The sequence below is a fragment of the Hyperolius riggenbachi genome, chromosome 3 (assembly GCF_040937935.1).
Source record: "Hyperolius riggenbachi isolate aHypRig1 chromosome 3, aHypRig1.pri, whole genome shotgun sequence".
Taxonomy (NCBI): Eukaryota; Metazoa; Chordata; class Amphibia; order Anura; family Hyperoliidae; genus Hyperolius; species Hyperolius riggenbachi.
Window position 1 is genome coordinate 143,350,523 of NC_090648.1, and position 19,270 is coordinate 143,369,792.

Sequence of the window (19,270 nt, forward strand, 5' to 3'; positions counted from 1 at the left end):
TGGCAAGGTTATCTCCTCCATGGATTTTAACTATCATCTGTATGCAGATGACACCCAAATCTATCTCCACACCCCTGACATATCCACCACTACCATGGACAAGGTCTCCTCCTGCCTATCTGCCATCTCCTCCTGGATGTCCGCTAGGTTCCTAAAACTAAATCTAAACAAAACGGAATTTATGATCTTCCCACCCCGGTCATCCCTGGACCTCCCAGATGTGCAGGTCACTGTTAACCACACTACTATTCACCCTACCTCTCAAGCCCGCTGTCTGGGTGTCTCCCTGGACTCAGCACTCTCCTTCACTCCCCACATCCAAAACCTCACAAAGTCCTGCAACTTCCACCTTCGTAACATCTGTAAGATTCGCCCTTTCCTGACCCCTGCCACCACCAAACTCCTCATCCATGCCCTCATAATTTCCCGCCTCGACTACTGCAATGCCCTTCTGTCTGGACTCCCTAAGACCCGAATAGCCCCACTGCAGTCCATCATGAATGCGGCTGCCAGAATTATCCACTCCTCCCATCGCTCCACCAGGGCGGCTCCCCTCCGTGAATCCCTCCACTGGCTTCCTATCCAGTCCAGAATCAGATTCAAGATATTGTGTCTGACCTACAAATCCATCCACAAAACCTGTCCAACCTACATTTCTGATCTTAATCAGAGATACACACCAAGCCGCTCACTCCGCTCCTCCAATGAACTTCGCCTGACCGTCCCCCGCATCACCCAGTCCCATGCACGCCTCCAAGACTTCTCAAGAGCCGCTCCGACACTATGGAACTCCCTACCTCCACCCATTAGGGCAGCCCCCTCCAACACCTTCAAGAAGGCCCTCAAAACTCACCTTTTCACTCTTGCCTACCACCCCTCACAATTGCTCTAAACCCACAGCCGAACTCTGGTCCCCTACCTCTCGTGTCCCTACCTCTCCCTCTAGATTGTAAGCCTTTGGGCAGGGTCCTCACTCCTTTTGTGTCCTACCTGATCATGCACCTCTATTACTGTGCACCCATGCTATGCATTTGAGTGAACCTAACTTGCCTAACTCCATGCTCCCATCCAGTGACTGACTAAGCATTACCTTGTACTCATACTGTGCTGTGTGATCTGGTTTTCTTGTATTCCTGTATTGTCATATTGCTGTTTGTCACCCCTAAATATTGTCTGTAACCTAAATTAATGTCCAGCGCTGCGTAATATGTTGGCACTTTATAAATACAACAAATAAATAAATAAATAATGGGGATCCCTGGGCAAAATTAGCCTGATGGAGCTTCTGACAGGAAAAAAAAAGCAGCATTAGGAGCCCCCTTTGTTGTTGCAAATTCATTTGACACCTCACCGGGGTCTTTCACCCCCCCCCCCCCTTTCAGATTGTGGTCCCTTGCAGTGTTGGGGCTCATCTGATCCATCCAGAGCATGCTCCTCCATATGTCCGTGGCTGTGCACTCCTGTTTTTCATCCTCACAGGGGTGCCTCAGCTTTGTGACCTGACTCATGTTATTACGTATAGCAGGTGTCTGACGTAATCGTAACCCAGGGGATGGTGTCGACGTTGCAGCGCCGCCCGGTGATGGAAGAGACTCTTCCATCTCCCCTCTTCCACCATCGGGCAGCGCTGACACCATCCCCTGAGTTACAGTCACATGTCATATGTGATCGGAACTCAAAAGATAATGACTGGATTGCAGCGCCGCTGGCGGAGGAGAGTAGACGCCATCCAGCTGTCAGAACAGGCAAATATGAATGCTCCCTGTGCCACTCTGTATACCCTGCCAGGCTGAGGAAGGCGCACTTCCCCAGCAGCAAAAAAAAAATAATTTGGCGCTGCAACGCACATATAGCTTTGCTGTATGTGGCCACTAATGGGTTCAGAATAATTGTCAGTACTTTTTCATCTACTTTTTGGTATTTTTTCAATTGCAGAGTGATTGCAAAGTTTAAACAGAACATGGAAATTGAATCGGGCCCTTAGGGCTCATTCACACTAGGGACCTTTTTGCCCTTTTTCAAGCACAGGTGATTTTCAAATTCTCCCATAAAATGCTTGTGCAATAAATCTCTATGAGAAGGTTCATTTCAGCACGTTGCGCCCGCTTTGTGGTCGGCAAAGCGGTACCTGTACCATTGTTGAGGTGTTTTTGCTATAATGGAAGGTAAAGGAAAAATGCTTTGTGCAGCGATTCTGTGAGCGTTTTAAGAATAAATACATTGTATTCTTTTCCGGGTCAAAAAGTTCACTTCCTGACTTGCGTCAGGGAGTGAGTTACAAAACCTCTCTGGAAAAGCTCTTAGAGAAGCACTTTTACCAGAAATGCAGCGCAGTGTAGCGGAGGAGGGAGCACACAAACTGCTTGCGTTTGTGATTTTAGGTGTGAATGAGGCCTTAGGCCTGAGACGCACTGTGAGCAGTGGCGTACCTACAACAAGGCTAAAGGTGCTCAGTTGTAGTGATGGTTAGGGGTACCGCTGTGTTGCTCAGTCACTGTGTTCTTCCACCTGGGATCTTTTCATAGTTCGGGTAACATTCGGGAAAATGGCAGCAGGCAGTGCATTGGACCTGTACTACTTCCTGCACTAGATGGAGCACCCCTCCCCATTTCTGTCTCGTGGACAATGTGTTTTTTTTGCACTTTACACAGAGCCGTCAGTGAGTGAATGTGCAGGGTGAGTAGAAAGCATGATTGCTGTGCTGCAGCTGGGACATTAGCAGGGAGAGGTGGCAGGATGTGTTTAGTGCTTTCGAAGTTGCCTGTCATTAGTACCCATCTGCACTGGCTGCTGTAATACCAGAGTGCCCTGGACTATTGATTATTTATATAGCACTGACCTCTTCTGCAGCACTGTATAGAGTACAGAGTTTCCTAACGGTTAGCTCTGTCCACATGCTGACGACTCCTTTTCCCCCAAAATACCCCCCAAATTTTCAGCAACATGTTTGGTGTCCAACCCATCAACTCACATAAAAAAAAAATTGGTTGGGGGGAAGGGTGTCTGTAAAAAAAAAAAAAAAAAAAAAAAAATCAGCTCCGGGTGTCAAATTCCCTAGGTACTCCACTGACTGAGAGTGCTTTTCTGACCATCAGCACTGTCTGAATTTAAAGGAGTTGCCCGGGGCTACCTCCAGCCCCAAGCTCCCAGCATGTCCCGGTCCCCGGCGATGACGTCAGGCCGATCTCCAGGTCGCCCTGCACAAGCGGCGCTGTCAATCACCGCCACGTGGACCGGATCGGACTGCGACCATCAGATTTTTGTGAGATGCCTGTCAAGCCCAATCTGACAGGAATCTATCTGATGTGTGCCACACACTAGGAACTGATTTCCAATAGATTTCAGAATGAAATCTGTTGTAAATTGATCTAAATACATTATTGGACCATTAGATCCAATGCAACTCTATGGGCCATCGATCTGCTGCCAGCAGCAGATCGACCTAGATTTTCCATTATGTCAGATCAAAATGATTGTAATCGGCAACAAATCGATTGAATGGGGAATTGGATGAAATCAACTAGTGTATGGGCCCCTTTAGATTGCAGCAAAAGTAACAACTAATTGTGCTAGTAGTTTGATCTGTGGTAGCTTGTCTGCCATTCTGTACACATTTGCCACGGAAACATCTGAGGTTTTTGTTTGTTTTTAGGTGCCGATATGGAGAGAATGCCTTTAATTGTAGCTTATTTGATGTTTGTTTTCTGTGAAATTGCTATGAGGTTGGTAAAATTGTGCCTAAACTCTGAATTTGTGGGCAACAGTTGTCTGGTGGCTGAATCCCACACAAGCTCAGAGACCTTTCTTCACTGCTGTTAAAGCTGAGGCAGTGGGGTGATGCTGACTGGATACTGTCTGTAGAATGTGGATCTAGCTCTATCAGTTATGAAACCCAGACTGGCAGATAAAGCTATACCTAACTAATGATTTTATGAGGTCGAGTCCCCTTATGGGGAGGAAAGTAGTGAAGGAATCGGGGAGTTTGAAGTTTGTTATTTTGTCTGGCATGCTGTCTCTTTGAAATCAGATCACTCTGGGTTCTGCTTTCCTGAGGAGGTCCCTCTGCTGTTGAGGAGTAGGAGTGGTGATAATACAGAGTTTGCTTTTTTGCTGGCGCCAGAATGACTGTTTATCTGGAGCTCTCGCCAATTACAGCTGCTTTCTTAAAGCTGTAGTTACCACTACACTCTTCCCTCCCCCTCTTCCTCTTTGCTTTCAGGGACACTGTCCTAGGAAATGACATCTATTCTCCATTTTATTTTTTAGAAAAAAACACATTTTAGAAGGCCCTCCGCGGGGCTTTGCTTTTCCATTTGTTTCTCTCATCTCTTGAATTTAGTAGAGGTTTTTTCTCAGTTGTTGCCGTTATGTATTTATGTAGCGCTGACATCTTGTACGTCCATTTGATGAGTTTTGCGATATATGCTAATTTGTTTATCACAGGTGGTCCTCTACTTACAAACCGGTTTATTCTGCACAAGACTATTTGTAAGTTGAATTTGTTTGTAAGTTGACCCCCCTTGGCAAAGCAGTGTGTTAATAAGGACAACAAAAACTGATCATTGATAGTTTTGGACAGCTATTATTGACGGTGTGTACTTGGCCTGAACTTAAATGGGAAAGGCCTTCTCTACGATTGTGAGTTCGTATTGCTTTACACCTGTATAAACTTAGTACAAGGTGAACTGTACAGCTATATAATCTCTGTTGCCATTATTTGTCAATGTAATTTGAATGTTAGATATTGATTTATAGAGCGCCAACATCTAGCTTGGCACTGTACAAAAACCATTTGTATATGTTGCCATTTGGGCTGCAATAATGTTTGCAACACCTCTTGGAAGTTGTGTTGTGCGTGAGGGGTCCCATGCTTTTTGACAAACTATGGCATATACTGTACGTATTTGGAGCCCTTTTTGGTGCTGAACAGATGAACTTCAATGAGTACAATTGCCTTTTTTTATTTTATTCTTTTTTACATTTTACAATATTTACTAATAACTTCGTGTTCGCCAGTTGTAAAATCTTACCTCACCTGAGTTTACACCTGTGGTTTTTAGGGTGTGGGTTTTTTTTTTTTTTTGTTTTTTTTTTTGACACACTATAGAAACATCTCAACATACAGCTTGCACAATACATTACTTAAAGCGGACCTGAACTCAGAACGCCCTCTCTGTTCTAAAAGATACACAACAACATAACCTTTACATGAAAAACTTTTTTTTTTATATACACCTGATACTAATCCTACAATAAATCTGCACAGTTTATACTTCCAGATTCATGGAAGCAGACATTAACATATTTTGTGCCTCCATGTGATTTTTTTTAATTTTTTTTTTTTTTTTTTTTTTTACTGCCATGGCAGTCATGTAACATGGGGGAGAGATCAGATTACAACTTGTGATTAGACACAAATGAGGGGGAATTAGAGGCTATACTCTGAATACATACAGGGTGCACTTCTCTGTTTTCCTTCTGTCCTGTGCAAGAGTTGAGGCCCACTTTTAGGCCTGGAGCCCACTACAAAATGCTATCGCTAATGGCAATCGCTAGTGTTATGTATGAGCAGTTTGTAAGCGATTTCATGAGAGTTTTAGGGATCGATTTTAAAAAGTGTAATCAATTTGCCAGCGGTTGTGTAGCGATTAGCCTTTTAAAGTCTGATTGGTCCTTTCAATTAACCTTAATTCTGTTACAGTTTACAGTAACTGTAAAACACTAGCAAAGTCGCTCCGTGCAGGTTTTGATGAGCGATTACGCCAGTGATTATATACATTGAAGTGCAAACGCTAACAAAATGCTGCATGTCCTGCGTTTGCAATTTTGCTAATCGCAATCGCTTCTGTGGAATTTGCACCATCCATTTACATTGGCAGAGCGTTTAGGGAAATCGCTAGCGATTATCACACTCAACGCTAAAAAAAAAACGCTCTAGTGGGTTCCAGCCCTTAAAGAGGAACCTTATTGTATTAAGAGCAACATAACCTGGTGAATAACATTTTTCTAAAAAAAAAAAAAAATAATAATAAAAATATGTATGTATATGTATATATATTCTACTGAATCGTTTGCCCATTGTAAAATTTTTCTTTGTCCTAATTTTCATTAGAAAACATATCAGTGGTGCTGGCATCTTTACTGCTGAGGCTGAAAGAAGGCACAAGTATAGGGCATAGCAACCAACTGTATTTTACTATTCATAGTTACCATTGGAATCGCTGATTTTTATTTTTTTATTATACAGTTATCTTTCTCACCCACATGTCGGAGTATGTAAAGTAAATTATGAGAGAGAGCTAATTATGTATTTAGCCGTGGTTATACATAATTTTTGAACTACTAATAAGCCCACCCGTTAAATGGGCGCTAGGACTCTCCCCGTCACACACACACGCCCGTCCTCTTGCTGTCCCAAGTCCACCCGTGTGTCATGCATGCTAGGCTAAACTCACGAACACAGGGATACAAAGGAGGATGCCGGCACACAGGGGTTTTATTATTATATGGGGTAAAGCAGTTTTAGAAAAACGTTGAAATTAAATTAATGGTTCCTACGGACTACTGTCCTCTTGCTGTTAGGTAAAGCTCATTGTCATCGTTTACAGTATATGTTGGGAAATTGGTCCTTTAACCACTTAATGCAAAATGGACGTTTTTAAAACATACTATTTTCTATTTTTGCATTAATTTAGTGCAATCAGGACCTTTTTTTATAAACCTCCGTTTTGCTGAAATGCTCATGCACTCGCATGCACGTCCCTGCACTCATATGCATGCGCACTGCAGGAGCATGCTCATGCACTTACATGCTTGTGCACTGTAGGAGAATGGTTATGCACCCGTTTCAACCTTTCATTGAAAGGGCTGGAAGTGATGAGGTTTTTTTTCCATTTTTATAGAACCAATAGACAGTAGAATTTAGTGTGTGACTCTGATGAACTGATGGAAGCTAACCCTTTTTTTTATTCTGTTTTATAGAATCTCCGCCTCCTCCGTATTCTCGACTCTCTCCTAAATTTGAGCAAAAACCTCTGGGTGAGTAAGCATGACTATTAAATGATCAAGTATTTGATAAATGCTGCAGAATTCAACACCTTGAGGGCTGTTTCCAGCAGTTGACCCCTGCAATTACCAAGTGATGGCTCCATAAACCACTGATCTGCCTGGTGTCTGCTGCCAATCAATCACTGTATAATGCAGCCAAATGGAGGTGTTTTTGTAACACACTAGCTGCACTTGTTTGTGCTTAATATGTAGTAGAGCCAGTAAGCGATAATCACAGCATGTAGCTTCTAAAGAGCGATCAGATGGCCATGCACGGAGCTTCAATACCACTCCTGAATCCTGCTACTGCTTAGTGGCTCCATGGAGTGGCTGGCAAGCAGAAATTGTTCCCTTCCTCAGCTGACTGCATCAACACACCCAAACAGTTTGGGACGAGTTTTTCTCCATGTTGAATTTTAAGGGGTGAAGCCCAGAAATGCCTGAAAGCTACTCCCAATTGTTTCTTAGATGCATAAACAGTTCAGTAATGTTGTTCAAATGTATTTCCAGTTCAGTCTGCAGCAGGCCTGAATTGACATCTTAGTGGGCTATTATTATGATTATTATTACTAGTAGACTCAAGCCCGTTTAAAAACCGGCTCTAGGTCTTTTTTTTTACCACCGCCGCCAGTCACTGTGCCACCACTCACCCGTGCCTGCCGCACGCACGCAACTACCCACCCACCTCGCTCCCTGGTCCCTCCAGCTGTCCGTTAATGCGCACATGCGCAGTAACAAAATAACAGGGACGCTGCATAACTGCTGGACGCAGCGACACAGGCTCATTATTATATAGGGTTAGTATGATTATTATTGATAAACTGCCAACATATTCTGTGGCACTGTACAAAGTAAGAAATGGACATGGGGTACATAAGAATACAGACAATGGTGTACATCAAGATACATAATTGGTGACAAAATACAACAATTATACAAAATACAGGATTGGTAATGAGTGATAAAAGCCTAGGGTAGCACGTATGCTTGTCAGAACAAGTGAGTTTTCAGAGAGCGTTTAAAGGTAGCAATGGTTGTCAAATGACCAACGTGTTGTGTGTGTGTGTGTGTGGGGGGGGGGGGGGGGGGTATTCCAGAGGTGGGGTTGGAGCAAGTGCAAAATCTTGAGAATGTGAGACGGTAAATCTAGAGGACAACAGAAGATCATGCGCAGATTGTGATTGGGTTGGTATCTAGTGAGGAGATGTACGGAGGAGAGAAATTGTGCAGAGCTTTCTAGTTTAGGGTTAAGAGTTTGAACTGGATCCTCTGGTTAATTGGTAGCCAATGAAGAGCTTGACAGAGAGGAGCAGAGGAAGATCGAGAAGAAAGATGAATGAGACGAGCAGCTGAGTTCAGTGCCGACTGGAGCGGGGTGAGTCTGTTAGAAGGCAGTCCACAAACTAGTATGTTACAGTAGTCCAGACGAGATATTACAAGAGCATGTCTTAACATTTTAGTTGTGTCTTGAGTGAGAAGGTCCGATGCGACCTATGTTTTTGAGTTGGAGATGACAAGCTGGTTAGGGAGTGAACATGAGGAATAAGAGAGAGGGGAGTCTCATATTACCCCCAAGCACAGAGCTTTGGGAACTGAAGTTATGGGAGTGTTATTAAAATGTATTTTTATAGGCACAAGTTCTGGTGCCCGTGCTTCTGCCCTCTGCCGCACTCACTAATTCCAATGTGAACACTGGTTTATTGCTTTGCCCACTGAACAGCAAGTGTGCTGGCTGTCCTAATTCCTTGTTGGTCTTCCTTTTGATTGGTCAATTTTTGACTTTTTTAACTTAACATCCAGAGTTTGCAGAATCCTGCATCAGCTTAGAACAATGTGTGTCTCGTTGAACGGCATGTAGTCTCTTAATCTTCTAGCCAAGAGGGTGACTGAACAAACTCTCTTCCACACTGAGCATGAGTAAGTACGATCTGAGCATGCCCAGTAGAACGAAGGCATTTTTTTTTTCATTTGGGCATGTGTGGACCTTCTGTGCTTATGGGAGGTTGAGTTTGCTGTAATCTTTGCAATGCAGTTTGTCTCTTCCCCCTGCACAGCAACAGAAGACATTGTTAACCTGCAGGCTAACAACGCATCTGTACACCCTCAACCCTGCAGTGTCACCCAAGGGATTGTGTTCTGATCCCTACCAGGATTGCTTGTGCGAGAGGCATTAATGTAAAGATTTTATTTTACCAAATGACGATGAGGAGTTTCAGAATCCTGTCACCATTTTTTGCTTTTTGGTCTTCTGTAAAAGTATCTGCAGCATAATTCATTCCAATGGTGTTTTTGTGAACAAAATATATATTTACATCAGTAATGCTGTGGTAAGTAGATAATATGCACACAACTTTATCCATTAACCTCCACCCAAAATAAAATAATTTAGGCTAAGTTCCACTTTCAGAATTCCTTTCATTACGTAGCCACCATAGAGTACACGCATTAACTACTTCCCCAAACATTTACCGTCTTTGTAAGCTCATCCATCTGACAAATTCAGGCTCCCTGGATTCCGTATTTACTCCTTGTGTAAATATTGTTCCCATTTAGTTCACTAAACTAATTGTGCTGTCACCATTAGTCAAACATCAGCTGTAGTGAGGATAAATGTTGGGATGTAATGCACTGACCAGTGAACCCGTGCTGCTAGTGTATGTATGTGTTTTATGGCACCAGTCTCTGTCTGATTCCTGCTGTTTATTCCAGAAAGCATCAAGCAAGAGAATTGACCAATACAGACAGGAACTGTACCAATGTGGTTGCTGGTGTATATATAGTCAGCCAGTTGAACAGCAGAATATTTTTCACTATAGATTGTAGAGTGATTTTATTTTTACTGGTTTTAGTACCTAATAACCAAGAAAACCTTAAAGAGACTCCGTAACAAAAATTGCATCCTGTTTTTTATCATCCTACAAGTTCCAAAAGCTATTCTAATGTGTTCTGGCTTACTGCAGCACTTTGTACTATCACAGTCTCTGTAATAAATCAATGTATCTTTCCCTTGTCAGACTTGTCAGCCTGTGTCTGGAAGGCTGCCAAGTTCTTCAGTGTTGTGGTTCTGCTATGCACTCCCCCCTCAGGGGGGAAAGAAACACACAAATGATCTCTTGAGATTCAAAAGGAAGGCTGTATACAGCCTGCTTGTGTATGGATGTATTTTCTATGTGTGGACATACTGTACATCAACCTACTTCCTGTTTTGGTGGCCATTTTGTTTGTTTATAAACAAACTTTTTAAAACTGTTTTTAACCACTTTTAATGCGGCGGGGAGCGGCGAAATTGTGACAGAGGGGAATAGGAGATGTCCCCTAACACACTGGTATGTTTACTTTTGTGCGATTTTAACAATACAGATTCTCTTTAAGGGCTTGTTCACACCTTGGGTGTTTTGGGTTTTTGTGTGTTTTTTTTTTTTGAGCGCCAGCGATTTTTAAAAACTCCCTGAAATCGCTAGTGCAATGAATCCTTATGGGATAGTTCATATCAGCGCAATACTTCCGCTTTCCGTTCAGCAAAGCGCTGCATGTACCATTTTCAGGCAGATTTTGCTACAATGGAAGGTATAGGAAAAGCGCAAAATGCTCACAAATCATTTATCTGGTAATTGCGTTTGCGCTGTTATGTATAAATTGTATTCATTTCCCGGTGAAAGAGTTTATGGAAAACTCTGCAAAAGCGCTTACAAAGTGCTTTGTACAAAATCGTGGAGCGCCGATGGGGGGGAAAAATCGTGCAAAAAAACGCAAACCGCAGCTACTGGCAATTTAGATTTTTAGATGTGAACAAAGCCTAAGGCTAGTTTCACACCAGGACGTTGCGTTTTAGGGGACGTTATGGTCGCATAACGTGCCCCTAACGCAACGCCTGGTGCTCTCTAAGGTGGACGTCAGAGTGAGCCGCGTTGTGCAGCTCACTCTGGCGTCCGTGATGCCGTGATGCGCACTCTTGGACGCATGCGGCATCACGTGGTCCCGCCCGGCCAATCGCCGCACAGAGCGGCTGCTCCAGGAAGTAAACACTGCATGTCACTGAGTGCAGTGAATATTAATTAGCCATGTGCTTGGCCGCTCTCCGCTCCTCCCCAACATTACTGCGCATGTCCAAGCAGTTACAAAGTACTGCATGCAGTACGTTGTGTGATGGCGCAGTGTTACTGTGTAACGCAACGTGGGCACTGTGAACGGCCCATTGATTTTTCATTGCTGTGCTGTGGGGTGCGTTACAGGCTGCACTAACGTGCGCCTGTAACGTCCCACTGTGAAACCAGCCTAAAAGTCATGGTTTTTCTAGAGCAGTGTTACAGAGGCAAAGGATAACTCCTGGTGTCACTTTTTTTGTACAACCGTTATTTTGCTTTCATCTCAGCCTGGAGCCTGTTGGCATAGTCTTACCAACCTCTTTTGGTCTGTTTCGCTGTGTCCTCTAGTCTAGGTCTTTATGTTGGAAGGTGAAGTTAGCCAGGAGCTGGGGGACCCCATCTGTACATATTACAGCTTGGCATTGGAGCGACATACATTGCCTGCTCAGTGCTTCCATCTGCTATACATGTCCCTCTTCACTTTTCAGTTTGGTTGGCTGCACGGCATTTCTAATCACCATGCGGCTTCAGTCCCATGTCATGTGGCAGGGACAGAAGCCTCATGGTGATTGGCTGGCTGCACGGCACTTATAAACTAAAGAGGAAGTGAAGACGGCCTGTATAGCTGTTGGGAGCAGGTGAACGCTTTGCCTCTTATTTGCGTTTTACTACTTACAGGACTGGCCAGCTCCAGCTCTTGAGACACCAACTCCCCCCTCCCTCCCTGCCCACCTTGCGATGGTGGGGATTGCAGGGGCTATTATGCCACAGTATACATGGCTCCCAACTGTCCCCTTTTTTTTTTCAGAGGGACAATCCCTCTTTGGAAACCAAATCTCACTGTCCCACTTTCTCCCTAATTAGTCCCTCTTTCAGTACTAATGTACCGATCTATTCAAATATGTCCTTTTTTTTTTTTTTTTTTTTTGATGTTTAATTGGCTCCAAACTTTATTGCTATCCTTTACATTAATATATTAATTTAAAATGGTAACAATTAGTGATGATCAAGACCAATGTGGTTGGATTTGTAAAATTGCATGGTTTGCTTTTTTTTGAGTTTTTAGTGGTATGCGCATGGCTGGGGGAGTGATTAGGGGTGTGGCAGTGGTGTGTCTTAAATTGTCTCTCTTTCTCATCTCAAAAAGTTAGGAGGTATGTGTCTAGCATACCTTAAATGGAATCTGAAAGTGGATCCGAGATAAACTTTTAAGCATAATTGTGTTCCTTTCACTATCTTGATGTCCTGATCATGGTTCAGTTTTGTGGAGCAACCAATAATCCTAAGCACTAGATTTCTGGAAAGGCCAGAAGGGCCAAGGCCTCGGGTGGCTACTGGTCAAGAGGCGCCTGGACATGGAAGAGGGATTGCTGCATATGGTAGAGATGGCAGCACATGGAATAAAGAGGTTGCAAATAAGGAGCACCACATGGGGAGCTGCTGTCCATGAGATCTGTATATAACTTAAGGGGACTGATGTACATAGATATTACACGTGGAAGAGGGGGCTGCACATGGAATGAGAGGGGCTGCTGTACATGAATCTTACACATGGAGGGAAATTCACAAGGAAAAGGAGGGTGGCTGCTGCACATGGAAGGGAAGCCGCAGGATGGTTTGCCAAGGGGTGGAAAAGTATAAATCTAATCCTATTTTTTTTTTTTGGGGGGGGGGGGATGTGGGTAAAAGTGCCCAGAGAAAACTCAAGCAAATACAGGGAGGGCATAGAATTTCATACAGATATGTAGTGTCCTGGGCTGGCCAAGGTTGAGACTTTGTACTTCAGTGAAGCAGGATTCCTACTCAGTCCAAATGCATGCTGCTGTATATACGTGATTTGCATACATTTAGTAAAGGATTTGGTGTGAGCTGATGAAAGTATTAACCCTCTGGGCGATACAATTACATCGCCCAGGAGGGGGCGCAGCACTTTTTAAAAAAAAATAAATTTATTTTTTAAATCATGCGCAGCGGCATCCCCCCACCCACTCCGAGCAGGAAATCCCGTTCAGAACGGGATTTCCTGCTGGGCTTCCCCGGTCGCCATGGCGACCGGGCAGGATGAACGTCACCGACTTCTGAAGCAGCTGGAGCTGCGACCGCGTTAGGTGTTCTCTGGGGTCCCCTCTTGGATGTTTCTCTGGGTAAGCGGTGCCTTTTTATTCACAATGTGATCTTAGGTTGGCAGCTTATAATATAGGACATAGCACTTTATTGTAGTGCATAACAGGAGGGTTAATTAGCACAGTTTGTTTTTAGCACAGTTTGTTTTGTCTGTGTGCAGGTGGACACTTGGGGATACTAGCAGTATCCATTCATTTATTTAAAGGGATACTGTAGGGGGTCGGGGGAAAATGAGCTGAACTTACCCAGGGCTTCTAATGGTCCCCCGCAGACATCCTGTGTTGGCGCAGCCACTCACCGATGCTCCGGCCCCGCCTCCAGTTCACTTCTGGAATTTCTGACTTTAAAGTCAGAAAACCACTGTGCCTGCACGCCCGTGTCCTTGCTCCCGCTGATGTCACCAGGAGTGTACTGCGCAGACACAGACCATACTGGGCCTGCGCTGTGCGCTCTTGATGACATCAGCGGGATCGAGGACACGGCAACGCAGGCGCAGTGGTTTTCAGACTTTAAAGTCTGAAATTCCAGAAGTGAACCGGAGGCGGGGCCGGAGCATCGGTGAGTGGCTGCGCCAACACAGGATGTCTGCGGGGGACCGTTAGAAGCCCTGGGTAAGTTCAACTCATTTTCCCCTGACCCCCCTACAGTATCCCTTTAATTTTGTATTCTCACTTGCTGTGTATATGCGTTCGCCCACGCTGTTGGGCGTGGGCGCAGGCATGTACATAGCATCTACACATGTATATATGTATATGTATATTTTTTGACTTTGTGACTTTTTCAGACCTTTGTGTGTTTTTCTGACTTATACTTGTATGCACAGTAGCACTTTATCCTTGGAGAGGATGTTTATTTGCACAATTATGCACATTTGGTGGCACCCAGCCCTATGAACTGTATATTATACTATTGTAATGTGATTTGCTTAGAATTGTGTTCCTGAGGTGGATAGTGCCAATAACGTTTGACACGCACCAAGAGATTGATTTTAATTGTTTTTACAAATATTGTTGTTTGTCCGCCAATAAAGATTATGAATTTGAACGATTGAGATTCAGATTGTCCTGGATATATTATTTTTGGCCCAAATAGGTTTTCCCTTTTCTTTTGGTGGTTTGCTGTTTTGATTGAAAACCTAGTGGTATGACAACAAATAGAGGATTATACCTCATGAGGTTTACATGTGTGTTACGAACCGACGTCATGGGCGTCGTGACGTCAGAGGGAGTCCCGATCCACCCCTCAGCGCTGCCTGGCACTGATTGGCCAGGCTGTGCAAGGGGTCGGGGAGGGGGGGGGGCTGCACGGCGGGGATCGGCGGCGAGCGGCGGCGATCGGAAGTTACACGCAGCTAGCAAAGTGCTAGCTGCGTGTAACAAAAAAAATTATGCAAATCGGCCCACCAGGACCTGAGAACTTCTCCTGCGCGACATACCCCGAGCTCAGCTCGGGATTATCGCCCAGGAGATTAAGATCCGTAATTTTCTATTTACAATATCAGAATCCATTTTATTTGGCCAAATCAGTTGTCACTTGCAGGAATTTGACTTGGCAGTTGGTTAAAGTGGATCAGAGATAAACTTTTACTCATTGCATAATTGTGTTCCTTTCATATAGTTTATAGGGCATTCCTCAAGCCAAATACTTTTGTTTTGTTTTAATACTCTAATTCCCTATAAACCAAACAAGTCTCACCCCCAGCTTTTCACAGTGCCTTGGCATTTTCAGACAGTAGAAGAAACGGCGTATGGGAGCCCAGTCTGGGCAGGAGGATGGGGAGGTGTTTTGTTACTAGCCAGAGATTTCAGGGGAGGAGGGAGGAGAGGGGACTGAATTTACACACAGGCAAGCTGATAGCATCTCCAGTCCTCAGCATGTGACAAACAGAACATGGCTGCCCTCGTATCACAGGAATAAATAATCATAAAGGGCTCTATTCATAAAAAATTTGTGGAGAAAAAACTCCTTGAGGGAAAATACCGCAGCGGTATTTTAGACTTCTGGGTGGTCATTCATAAAAATGTTGGCAGCTGCGATGCAAGTGCGGAGATCTCCCGCTGAAGGCTGGCGGTAAGCTGTCGGAAGGCATGTGGAAACACTTACGCCGGCAGAGTCCCTCCGTGCACTGCTCTCTCTGGGAGGTCTGTCCCATTCACTTGTATGTAATCCGCAGGCTTCGAGGAAGCGGTATTTCCCGTCCACATACCGCTTCCTCTAATCTTTATGAATGGCCATTTTGTTACTTTTTTCTAGATAAATCTAGAAAAACACTGCAGAAGGCGGAAATTTCTCGCTCTGCTGGGGGGATTGTAGATTTTCATGCGGGAACAGCTTTTATGAATGCCCACTTTGCTAAATGGTCGGAAAAGTCAACTGTTTTGAGCGGAAAACTTGCGGTTAAGTTTTATGAATAGAGCCCAAACAGTTGAAGCGGTTTGCCGATAGATATGCTGTGTAAACTATCTAAACTTTAGGTAACATATATAAAGTTACTTGTCATAGTTAGTTTTTCACCTCGGATCCGCTTTAAGTAAAAAAAAAAAAAAAAAAAAAAAAAAAAAATTACTTACCTGGGGTTTCTTCCAGCCCCCAGGACTTCTACTGGGCCCATGACATCCTCCTGAACTCCTCTGGGCAGCAGTAACAACCCACGCCAAGCTGGGCTTTTGGTGGCTACTGCGCACGTGCTGCTCCGAGCAGCGCGCACCGTGGTCGCACTCCCGGCGGTGGGAGCATTCTGCACATGAGCAGTAGCGAATTTAGCATGCACAGTAGCTGCTGAGTGGTGGCGACAGCAGCCCAGCTTTGTGGAGGTCGCTGCTGCCCGGAGGGTATCAGTTCAATGTCATGGGCACAGTGGGAGTCCAGAGGCCCCAGGTAAGCTAAAAAAAAAATTGAGTTTTTTTTGTTTTGTTTTGTTTTGTGTTTACTTAAGATTCCCTTATAAGTGTAGACATCACAGCATGTTCACATTGGATGGACCATTATGATGATCACGCCTTCCTCCCTTTTTTTTTTTTTTTTTTTTTTTTTTTAATGTGCTACAGCAATCTGTGGTGGTGGTTCAGTGACCATGCAAACAAATTTCTCATGATCCAAATTAAAGTGGATATGAACTCTGAGGCCTTGTTTACATTGCGTTCCTTTCGAGTGTCCATGCGCGTTTGGTGTTTTTTGACGCAATTTTTATTTCTGATGCCCAGCAATTACCTGCGCGCTTTTTTTTTTTTTTTTTTTTTTTCTGTGAACCACTTTTCTAAGGGCCCGTTTCCACTAGTGCGGTGCGGAATCGCCGCATATCACCGCTGACAAAATCGCATGCGATTTCGCATAGGCAGGGTATATGCGATTTTAACCATGTCACTGCCTGTGTCAATTTACATTACTTTCAATGCGAAATCGCGGCAAAAAACGCATGCAAAAAACGCATGCGATTTCCCTATTAAATACATTGCCTGCGATTCGCCTGCATTCCACACGCAGGCGAATTCTGCAGGGTCTACCGTGCAGAAAAATCCTGCACATAAAAACGCAAATGAAAACTGACAAGTGGAAACAGTCCCATCCACTTGTATTGCCTATGCGAATCCGCATGCGTTGTCTGCATGCGAATTCGTGCTAGTGGAAACGGGCCCTAAGCGGTTTTGCCGAGTGATTGTGGTTTGATCCGGAAAAGAATAAATACAATGTATGTATTCTTTTCCGGAACGCAATGGCTGTACAAAGCAATTTTGTGAGCATTTGCGTTTTTCCTATACCTTTAAGGCAAAATCTCCTCAAAAATGGCCCATGCACCGCTTTTCAGAGCGGATCGGAAACGAACCGCTCAGATGTGAACTGTCTCATAGAGAATAATGGTGTGAGCGCTTTCAGGGCTTGAAAAATGCAAAAAAAAGCCTCTCGTGTGAACGAGCCCTTAAAGAGACTCTGTAACATTAAAAAGATCCCCTGGGGGGTACTCATCTCGGGTGGGGGAAGCCTCCGGATCCTAATGAGGCTTCCCACGCCGTCCTCTGTCCCACGGGGGTCTCGCCGCAGCCCTCCGAACAGCCGGCGACTGTGCCGACTGTCAGTTCAATATTTACCTTTGCTGGCTCCAGCGGGGGCGCTGTGGCGGCTTTCCGTTCCGAACTACACGGAAATACCCGATCTCATTCGGGTCCGCTCTACTGCGCAGGCGCAGGACACTTGCGCCTGCGCAGTAGAGCGGACCTGACGGCAATCGGGTATTTCCGTGTAGTTCGGAGCCGACAGCCGTCAGAGCGCCTGCGCAGGAGCCGGGAAGGTAAATATTGACGTCACCGCTGCACGGACTCTACGGAGGGCTGCAGCGAGACCCCTGACGGATGGAGGACGGCGTGGGAAGCCTCATTAGGATCCGGAGGCTTCCCCCATCCGAGGTGAGCACCCCCCAGGGGATCTTTTTATGTTACAGTTCCTCTTTAATGCTCTAAAGCCCACTAGTCCTTATTTCCACATATAGTTGCTGAAGAATTCCCTCCTTGGTGTTCTGTTTCAAAGATTACAGTAGCTCTTATCAGCAACTGTGAATAGACTGCAGAGAGCTCTACCAAGGTAGCTCTTGTGTACAATAAACACTGAGGCTTAACCCTTCCAATGCTCCCTGCAAAAGTGAAAATTGGGTAAAGGTTATCATGTAATCTTTAGAGCCGAGAGGACGTTCTGGGTTTAGTTCCACTTTAAATGGTGGAGAAAAATGATTTCCACTTCCTGATCAATTTCCAATCAACAAAATATTGATTGAAGGATTGGTCCAGTTTTCAGTATTCTACACCTAGCAATACTGTGCTGTCTGCACCAAGTTAGATACCGACCTTTTTTTATTTTGGTCTGCTTTTGTAAAAAAAAAAAACTAATGAAGAGTGATATTGGAGACTGTTTGTTTTGCCTGCAGAAGTAGATATTTGTGTATTTTGTGCTGTTTGACATCTGATTTCTTCTGTATTTCATTTGTGAAACTTGTTTTTCAGCTGAAGGTTAAGAGCGTTTTTGTCTCTTTAATGGAGAGGGAACAATGTGGATGACTTGTTAAAACAAAGTTTCTTGTGCTTCAGTAGCAGAGGGAGGAAGGAAGGAAACCTGCAGGAATAAACAGCTTCAAGAATGTTAATGTGGGTAATTAAGTATGGTAACTATGAAGCATTTAAAGGCTTTGTGTAACCTTATCCTTCCAGCACCATGTTCCAGCCTGCTTTGTGGTCAGGGCAGTTGAAATTTTACAGGCTACAGACAAAAGGAGGGGAGGGGGGGTGGGTGTATGAGGAGGAGGGCTTGTAGACCCTGCAGGCGGTGTGTGGCTCTAGTAGAAGGAAGCACTGGTGACTTGGTGACATTAGTCTATCCTCTTCACTGCACAGTGTTTTGTCCTATACTAGTTACCGTTTGTTTCTGCATTACTGAAACAGGTGATGTAATGTAACAAACTGCATGCACCGTTTTTATATTTTTTATAGTGCACCATTTAATTTAAAGGGAACCTAAAGTGATCATAAAAAGTTTCACTTACCTGCAGCCGCCCTGTGCCTGCGCCATCACAGAATGATCATCCAGTCATCCAGTGACGAAGTTTCATTTTCAGTGACAGCTAGTCGCTGGCCACTGCGCTTGCGTGGCCCTGTCCATGCGTGTCCTCAATCACGCTCCTGCTGCTGGGGGTGCCCTGCGCAGGGAACCTGAAGCGAGTAAAATTATTTAAAATAAACACATGATGTAGCTGCAAATGACTATTACTAACCTCACGTCAGTTTCTCTCAGAAGCTCACCATTTTCTTCTTACAGTGATCCCTTCCAGTTCTGACAATATTTTGTCAGAAATGGAATATACCAGTTGTCAGTTATATGTCAACAGCTGTCAGTTACAACTGGATGTGCAAGGTAATGTCCATGCTTCTCTATGGCTCAAGTGGCCGATATTACAGTTGAACAATGTGCTGACCAGGAAGCTGTTATGGGATAATGGCCATTTTTAAAATGAATGATGGAGAAATCCATTG

General features: G+C 44.4%; 1 protein-coding gene across 1 annotated transcript in view; it reads left to right on the forward strand.

Moving 5' to 3' along the window:
• SMAD6 (SMAD family member 6) overlaps nt 1-19,270 on the forward strand; it is an 85,333-nt gene that overhangs the window by 32,323 nt on the left and 33,740 nt on the right. The window contains exon 2 of the mRNA XM_068275030.1: nt 6,982-7,038. Coding sequence (XP_068131131.1) covers nt 6,982-7,038 — 57 coding nt within the window. The remainder of the gene's footprint in view (nt 1-6,981; nt 7,039-19,270) is intronic.